The sequence below is a fragment of the Lepidochelys olivacea genome (genome assembly GCF_965140295.1).
Source record: "Lepidochelys olivacea isolate rLepOli2 genome assembly, chromosome: 24".
NCBI classification, from domain to species: domain Eukaryota; kingdom Metazoa; phylum Chordata; order Testudines; family Cheloniidae; genus Lepidochelys; species Lepidochelys olivacea.
This window is the reverse complement of record NC_140434.1, coordinates 14,407,851-14,416,636: the sequence shown is the minus strand read 5'-3', so window position 1 is coordinate 14,416,636 and position 8,786 is coordinate 14,407,851. Positions and strand designations below refer to the sequence as shown.

The 8,786-nt window shown below is 60.9% G+C and overlaps 1 protein-coding gene across 3 annotated transcripts; it reads left to right on the top strand.

Moving 5' to 3' along the window:
* The first annotated feature begins 445 nt into the window (after window positions 1-445).
* On the top strand, window positions 446-5,862 carry LOC311512245 (sulfotransferase 2B1-like). 3 transcript variants are annotated; one of them, XM_084613371.1, is made up of 7 exons: window positions 446-527; window positions 2,905-3,047; window positions 3,588-3,796; window positions 4,081-4,207; window positions 4,540-4,634; window positions 5,055-5,235; window positions 5,428-5,862. In XM_084613371.1, exons 1-7 carry the CDS (start codon window positions 451-453, stop codon window positions 5,535-5,537), a joined length of 942 nt encoding a protein of 313 aa, XP_084469497.1. In that variant the 5' UTR covers window positions 446-450; the 3' UTR covers window positions 5,538-5,862. The 3 variants fall into 3 exon arrangements, with proteins under 3 accessions (XP_084469497.1, XP_084469496.1, XP_084469498.1); XM_084613370.1 differs by having other exon boundaries at window positions 450-527; window positions 2,866-3,047; XM_084613372.1 differs by having other exon boundaries at window positions 474-527; window positions 2,773-3,047.
* Window positions 5,863-8,786: the final 2,924 nt, after the last annotated feature.

Genomic DNA, 8,786 nt, shown 5'->3' with positions numbered 1-8,786 from the left:
GGGGGGCTGGGAGCCAGGGGAGGGGGTCTGAGCTGGGATGGGGCACCGCCAAGTCCTGTTGTTATTTCCTGAGTTAAGAAAATTCCCACAGGGGCTCCCTACAAAACAGAGATGTCCCAATTCCGCCCCCAGTGCAGCCGCCCCTGGCCTGCCCCATACCCACACTGCCCCTCCCCCGCCTTGCTCCCCTCCCCCTGCCTTTTCTGCCCCCTCCCGTCCTGAGGAGGGGAGCGGGGCCATGGGAGGCTGGATCTACCACACACCTGGGGGCCAGGAGGTGGAGATTGTCGGGAGGGGGAAGAAAGCAACAGAAATCCCAGGTGCTGAGAGTGCGGTGGGGGAGGACAGGGCGGGATGTTGGGGGTCAGCAGAGGGTCAGAGCCACATACATCCTGTCCCCGCCCCCAACTCCCCCCCTCCCCCGCAGGCTGGTTGGGCACTGAAGGGTTAATGCCAGGGCCAGGGTGGGGCCTGGAGGAGGCTGGGCCAGAGCTCGGGACAGGCAGCCCAGACCTGCCGGAGCTGGGGTGAGTACCTGAGCCCCGTGCCTGGGAATTCCCAGACCCCTGGGGGTCCCCGGCCCAGAGCCCCCTGCGCCCCCGAGGCGATCCCGGCCCTTGCCCAGCAGCCAGAGTCACTGCCCGAGCTGGGGGCAAATCCAGAGCCACCCCAGGGAGCTGCGGGGGCAGCCCTACTGAGTGGAATGGGGTCACTCCTGATTTACCCTGGGGCAGCGAGAGGGGAACTGGCCCGTGACTGCAGTGTGGTTACAGATGCAGACTGGGAGAAGCCCAGACCTCACACAGAACTCCCGCCCGCTCCCACGGGGGAACTAAGCCCAGGGCAATTTGCGAGGGCAACCTTGGGAGCAGCTCAGCCTAGATATGCCCCCAAAACCAAGGAGCCAGCCAGGGGCCCAGAAGAACAGCCCAGGCTGGAGAGCAGAGCAAGGGTGGCATGTGGGGGCAAAACGATCTGTTCAAATCTGGACGTCAGATCCCAGTGGGGGCTGATTGGGGGTGCAGAAGGGAAAAGCTGACGGGCTCTGGCAGCTGGGCATGGAGCATGGGGAGAAGCAGTTTTCTAAAGATGCAAAACCCACCAGGCCGGTTCTGTCTCTCTGGAGCAGGAGGCCTGGCAGACAGCTGGGGAGACTAGTCCACCCAGGGTGGAGGGTTGGAGCAAACTGAGAAATTGAACAGCACCCTCACTCCAGCCCAGAGGGCTCCCCCCAAGAGCTGGGAAGGAGCTCAGCTCGGAAATAGCAGCACTACTGACTGCAGAATGAAAGGGCTAGAAACTAAGACAGCAAATAGCATAATTTGGCTCTATGAAGCCCGGGTACGCCCCGTCTCAGAAAGGATACAGGGGTTTGCAAAAGGTGCAGAAAAGGGGAACAAAAGTGCCAAGAGGGATGGCAGAGCATCCGTGGGAGGGGAGATTCTAGCCCGGGACTGTTCAGCTGGGAGAAGACACGGCTGCAGGGGGATGACAGAGGTCTATGAATCCTGCCTGGGGTGGAGAAGGTGACTAGGGACAAGTAACACAAAGACTAGGGGTTGCCCAACAAAGAAAGAGCAAAGGAATCCCCCCTTCACCCAACACACTGGCAAGCTGGGCCCCTCACTGGCCGGGCGTGTGGTAACGGGTTCAACGGAGCATGAGGTGAGCACCTGAAGGATGGGACCTTCGCTGGCCACTAGCCAGGATGGGCAGGACGCAGCCCCACGTGCCGGGAGTCCCTAAACCTCTCACCACCAGAAGCCGGCAGGATCACTCCCTAACTGCATCCCGGGGTGGGGGGCGGGACATTGTCAGACAGGATCCCAGCTAAATAGACCCTGGGCTGACCCAGCAGGGCCCTTCTTAAATACCCCCATCCCGCCCCGCACACACACAGCTCAGGGACGGTGCCCAGGGGCGGTGCCCAGGGGCCCATGTCTGCAGCCTGACCCTCTCCCTGCCTGAGAACCCACGGGTGTGTTCCCCTCCAGGGCGCCCAGCTCTGATCTGGCTCCAGGGCAGGGCCTGGCTGGCTTGATGGGACACGGGGCCTTTCCCCGCCAGGGCGCCCAGCTCTGATCCAGCTCCAGGGCAGGGCTGGCTGGGTCCGGCAGGGCAGGGATTAGCAGTATCCCTGGGGTGGAGACATCTGCAAACCCAAACCCACAACGGGCACTAATCGGCGCCCCCTGTTGGCCGCCCTCGTGGAGCTGCTGAATGGGCCATGGAGCCTGAACTCCCAGCTCCCCATGGAGGGGTTGATGTGGAGCAGGGAAGGGGGGTGACTCGGGCTGGATGGTTCCCCCACCCCCGAGGCTGATGACCTGCTGCCATGGAAGCGACCCCTCCCGGGGGGGGATGACAGGATTTGCCACACGCCTGCCCCCTCCACTCTCACACCAGGACCCGGGCACCTGACACAGCTGGGCAGGGGCACAGTGCCCTGGGGGATTAAAGGTGCCAGCTCAGCTCAGGTCCAAATGTCACTGTGCCGGGCAGGGAGCACCCGGCAGGGCCTCCAAAGGTTGAATGGCACTGGCTCTGCCCAGGCCCGAAGGTAGCTAGCGGGAGAGCAGAGAGCCTGGGCCTGTTGCAGAACCCCACAGAGGGCTCCCACCCCAAGCACGGGCTGTTGTCCCAGCCACAGCCACCAGCAAGGGCCCTACAGTCATTCCGGGAACAAGCCACGGAATCGGCTCAATCGTTGCTGAAATGCAGCTGGCTCTGGGATGGGACAGCCAAGTAACAGCTTCACCCTGTTCCCTGCAGCACGGTGCCCCCTACTGAGCCCCTGCCCCGCTCCCTGCACGACAGCTCCCCCTACTGAACCCTTGCAGCACAATATCCCCTAGTATCACACAGGGGCCAGCACCGACGCTGGGAGGTCTGTCTCTGTCCCAGCCTTGCCATGGCACGTGAATACTTCACCCACAAGGGGTTGCTGTTCCCATGTCTGAATTACTCCCCCGAGGCGCTGAGCTACGTGGAGAATGAATTCCAGGTGCGGGACGACGACATCTTCAACGTCACCTACCCCAAGTCAGGTAGAGGAGAGCGGGGGCAAAGCGAAGTGTGTGTGTGGGTGTGTGTGGGTGTGTGTGGCGGGGGGGGCATTCATGACACACACAAGGACATTAGATGGAAACACCAAACCCAGTAGCAGGAAGGTTGCAACATCATATGACCTGCTTTCCTAGATGTCAGAGCCCGGGCTCCCATACCCCCAGCGAGACAAAGCAGGCTGCTCCCTGGGGCCCAACTCGCCCACCTGGCGCTAAGCTGGCTCTCTGCAGACGCACTCTGATCACAGGCTTTCTCCAGAGCTGGCGGCAGGGCCAGGAGACCCCGACACAGCAAAACAAGACCTTCGGATTTTAGCAGTCAATTCACCTCCGTGAATGTGGTGTGGGGGCTGGGAACCAGGCTCCTGGAACCGATCCCCAGATCTGGGAAAGGGAGGCTGGTAGGTTAAAGCAGAAGATCTGGGAGCCAGGACTCCTGGGTTCTCTCCCCAGCTCTGGGAGCAGAGAGGGACCCAGTGAGTCGAGGGATTATTTCAGGCCCATTAACCCTTTCATCCCCAGGCACTAACTGGATGCTGGAGATTCTGAGTCTGATCCATTGTGACGGGGACCCCGGCTGGGTGCGCAGAGTGCTGAACTGGGAGCGGTCGCCCTGGATGGACAATCAGAATGGGCTGAAGGCTGCCCTGAAATACCCCCCACCCCGGCTGATCTGCTCCCACCTCCCCGTGCAGCTCTTCCCCAAGTCCCTGCAGCGCTCCAAGGCCAAAGTGAGAGGCGGGAGAGTGGGGGCTGTGGGTCGGGATTGAGGGGCACCGGCAGGGCTGTGCATCAGGAGGGGGGTGAATCCAGGGCTGCTGCTGGGTGTGAGTTACACCAATGTGGGTGTGCGAAAGTGCAGCCAGTGGGATGGGGTGATTCCTTCTCCCTCTAGAGAGGGTGGGGAAGTGACGGCCCAGGGTGGGTGGCTAATCACTGGGTTCACTTGGCACCCGCCTCTCCCAATTGGTAGCATGACGCCCCAGCAGTGACCCCCCTCCCCACCTCTCCCCAGATCATCTACACCCTGCGCTGCCCCAAGGACGTCCTGGTCTCTCTCTACCACTTCTCCAAGCTGCTGCGCCTGTTCAAGGACCCTGGCTCACTGGACTCCTTCTTCGAGGACTTCCTGAGCGGGAATGGTGAGCAGCACCCCGGGCCCGCAGGGGCCACTCTGGAGCCGAACGCCTGGGTCCCAAGCAAGTCACAAGTGCTTCGAGTTTGTGCATCCCCAGCCAGCTCTGACCAGCCCTTTGCCCAGAGCCCGGCACAGCTCAGAGCCCCCCTCCCCAAACAGCCTCAGCACAACCAGGGGTCTGCAAACACCGCTGACCTCCAGCCCCCACTCTCCTCCCAGCGCCAGGATGGAACCCGGGTGTCCCAGCTCCCAGGCCCCTGCTGTCCCCGGCAGACCAGGGTGGAGGGGCCGGGTGGAGCCGGGTCTGGGGTCACCATGCCGCTGTCCCCTGCACAGTGGCCTATGGCTCCTGGTTCGACCACGTCACCGGCTGGATGGGGCTGAAGGGGAACGAGAACTTCTTCCCCATCACCTACGAGGAGCTGCAGCAGGTAGGGAAACCCCGCCCTTTGGGCCACGCCCACACATAACTCCGCCCCCTGATGACACCCACACATAGCCCCGACCGAAGGCCTCATCCTCCCATAACCCCGACCCCTGTGGACATGCCTGCACTTAACCCCGTCCCTGAGGCCATGCCCACATGTAGCCCCTCCCTGTGGCTATGCCCACTTATAATCCCGCCCCTGGGCCATGCCAACATGTAGCCGCTCCCTGTGAGCCTGACCCACACTTAACCACGCCCCAGGCAGCCGACGTGGCTTGTGGCCAAGGCCCTCTGCCCTCAGAGGTGTCAGTTTGTCTGGACCCAATGGGGAGCAGTACCTTCCAGCTGGGGAACTGAGGCACCCATGGACCATAATAAAGTCACCCCAGATCCCACCCTTCATGAAAGTGGGTGCCTCCCCCAGGATCCACTGGGCAGCGTGCGGAGAATCTGCCACTTCCTGGGGAAGGAGCTGAGTGAGGAGCAAATGGCCGCTGTGGTGGAGAACGCCTCCTTCCAGAGCATGAAGGGGAACAAAATGTCCAACTTCTCCCAGTTGGATGACAAGTACATGGACCACCAGAAGGGGGAGTTCTTGAGGAAAGGTGAGTCCAGGGTGGGGGCTGCGGGCCAGGATTAAGGGACACTGGCAGAGCTGAATGAGGCAGGGCTGGGAGACCCAGGGCTGCAGGTCCGGAGTGAGGGGCATGGGCAGAGCTTGCAGGGGCAGGACTGGGGAGCAGGGGCTGTGGGTTGGGAGTGAGGGGCACCCTAGACCATGTCCCTGTGGTTTGCAGGGATCTGCGGCGACTGGAGGAACCATCTCTCGGAGGCGCAGAGCCAACGATTCGACACCGTTTACCGGGAGCGGATGCAGGGTCTGGGCATGACCTTCCCCTGGGACTGACGGCCCTGCGCCCGCCACGTCTGTGCCCGCAATACACCAGCCCCGCGCCACCCATGTGCTGCTGTGCTTAGTGTGCCCTGGGAGATGCCCCTTGGGGCAGCGTCATTAGTGCATCTGCAATAGGCAGAGCCGGCTGGGCCTGTGTCCAGCAGAGGCCAGTGCGCACACGGCAGGGCTCATCTGAGGTGTATTTAAAGAGAGCATGGCATGGGAGTTGAGCCTCGGTGCCTCGAGGAGCAGCCTGCTCTGTGTCTCTCTAGTTTGGGTTCCTGTGCGTCAGGCCTCTGGATTCTAAGAAATAAAACCAGGTGACGTGGCAACTTTCCAGCAAGTGGATTTGGTTTTCTAATCTAAGTTCTCTGGGTTTGCCATGAACAGATCATGACATGGGGTGGCAGGTTTGTAGAAATTTTGGTGGTGCCCAGAACCTGCCCCTGCCCAAACTCCGCCCCCCTCCTGCCCAAGGCTCTGGGAGGGTGTTTGGGTGGGGGAGGAGGTCTGGGGTGCAGGCCCTAGGCTGGGGCAGGGGATTAGGGTGCAGGGTGCAGGCTCTGGGAAGGAGTTTGGGGATGGGAAGGGGTGTGGAGGGACGGGGTGCAGGGTGAGGGCTGTGGGGTGTGGCTGTAGATGAGGGGTTTGGGGTGTGGGAGGGGCTCAGGGCAAGAGTAGAGGTGTAGGGGGTGAGGACTCTGTGTGTGAGACTGGGGAGCTTGGGGGTTAGAGAGGCTCATGGCTGGGGCAGAGGGTTGGGGTGTGGTGGGATGAGGGCTTTGGCTGGGACTGGAGATGAGGGGTTTGTGGTGCTGAAGGGGGCTCAGGGCTGGGGCAGAGGGTTGGGGTGCAGGGGGATGAGGGCTCTGGCTGGGGGTGTGGGCTCTGGGGTGGGGCAGGGCTGGGGATGAGTTTGGAGTGCAAGCAGGCTGCTGTGGGACAGAGGCCAGAGAGGAGGACATCCCCCAGCCCTTTCCCTGCCGGCAGCAGTGAGCTCTGGGGGAGGAGCCCCCTTTCACGCCCCCCAGCAGCACACTCACCCCCACCACTGTCACTGCATGTGCTCCTAGGGTCCTCTCAGGTCCAGGAATCTCCCTTGCCTCCCCCATGGTGGGAGCCGGGGGGTGCTGCGAGTGATCTCCTCCCCCACTGTTGCCCCTGACTGTAGCCTCACTGGGGGTGAGGGGTGGGGCTGCCCCTTGCCCAGCATGGGGCAGGAGCGGTGGCTGTGGGCAGGGGCCCTGTGCTGGTGGAGGGTCCCGCCGGAAGAGGGAAGGGTCTGAGGTGGAAAGGCAGGCTCAGTCAGTCTGCCCCGGCAGTGGAGATGGGGGCACTAGGACCCCACGGCAGCAGTCGCTGCAGGGAGGCAGCATGGAGCTGCAGGGCAGAGGCGCAGGGGCAGGGAAGGCAGCAAGAGGGGGCCGGGGGACACTCGGGGGTGGCAGGTGGGGCCGGGGGGGGGGACACCCTGCCCCAAATATTGGTGGAGCTGGGTTTCGGGGCTCTGAATGTTGCAGGTGCTAAGGCACCACGTGGAGATATAACTCGCCGCCCCTGAACATGACCCCATCCAGCAGGGAGCAGCAGGATCGAACCCCCCCCCCCCCGTGCCTCCCGCCCTTGGACTAGTGAGGGTCTTTGCCCCCGACACCGACTAGGAGGTAGGTTGTTCCAGGCCTTCCCTCCTCTGACAAGGGGAAACCTTCCAGCATCCACTGATCCCTGGCCCTGTTACCCCCAGTTCCTCGTGTGCCAATGGCATCGTTCGTGAGTGTCATTTATTTTTTGCACAGCCACAGCCCCCAGGCGCCCCAGACACAGGCACTGCACATCATTAGTGCTGCTTGTTCGGTGTATTCCAGGAGTGCTGAGGACCCCAGTCTTGGCCCAGGACCCCCTCGTGCTAGGTGCTGTACATTATTTATTAGGTGTATTCCAGGAGTGCCTAGGACCCCAGTCTTGGCCCAGAACCCTGTGATGCAGGGATCCCTGGGCTGCAGCCTGGGACTGGGGGACCACTGTACCCCCTAAACTCTCTCCGGCCTGAGCTGTCTCTCACTGTGCCTTGCTCGTGACAAGTAGCAAACCTTTCTGGGTGCTGTGATCACTCAGCACAACCGCATGGGGAGACCCCATACCCAGCTCGCTTGCCTGAAAGCTCCCAGAGCCACTTATGAATCTCACAGGGAAAGGCACCTGCCATGAAAGGCCAAATTCCCCCAGCTTCCAGCCTTGCACCTCAGGAATATGCTGTCTTGCACTGCTCAAGACGAGTAATGCAGATTTATTAGTTGGTTCACCATTTCATCAGTGGAAAGTGGCTATACATCAGCCTTTGCAAACCTGAGCAGATTTTTCACACACTGAATACAAACTCACTGGTAAAGATATACAGTTAAAGAAGTTTATTGACAACAAAAGAGAGATTTTAAGTGATATTAAGTGATAGGCAAAAAGGCAGAGTTAGTTACCGAAAGAAAAGAAAATATAAGTGCAGGGGACTGGACTAGATGGCCTCCGGAGGTCCCTTCCAGTTCTATGATTCTGTAAGCACGCAGTCTAAACGCTCAACCCTATTAGACTGGGCAACATCTAGATTAAGCAGTTTTTCTTTCCTCACTGGATATTGAAGTTCATAGTACACAGGTTTGACCCTTGAAACCTGGGCCAGTCTCCTCTGTTGGAGTCTTCAGTCTTCTTCTGAGTGTCTCGGTTGATTGCAGTGTAGGTGTGTGACGGTTGATTGCAGTGTAGGTGTGTGACGCAGCAGGGAGCGGGGAGCGTTGACCTGGGAATGTGGCAGGGGAGGTTCACTGGGGATGGGAGACCTGAGAGCCTGTCACCTGAGCTGGGAGGGGGAGGGGGAGGTGACACCTCTGCCCAGGAAACTGGACAAAGGCTGCAGGAGAGAGCCTGCTGGGGGGTTTTTGGTTTCAGTTTGGTGCTGGGTGATAGAATGCAGGGAACCCCAGGGCGGGGGTCTGAGCTCCCTGCCCCCCGGAAGGACTTGACTGAGGGGTCCTGGTTGCACCCACAAGCTCTGTTTTAGACTGTGTTCCTATTGTCCAACAAACCTTCCGTTTTACTGGCTGGCTGAGAGTCACAGTGAATCCCAGGAAGAGGGGTGCAGGCCCCAGACTCCCCCACACTTCATGATAAGGTGGGGGCAGGAGAAAGGCCCAGCATGGGGCCCCTGTGTTCTGTTTTATACCCTCAGTCCCATGTGCTTGGGGAACACCAGGCTCCAGGCAGGAGTGG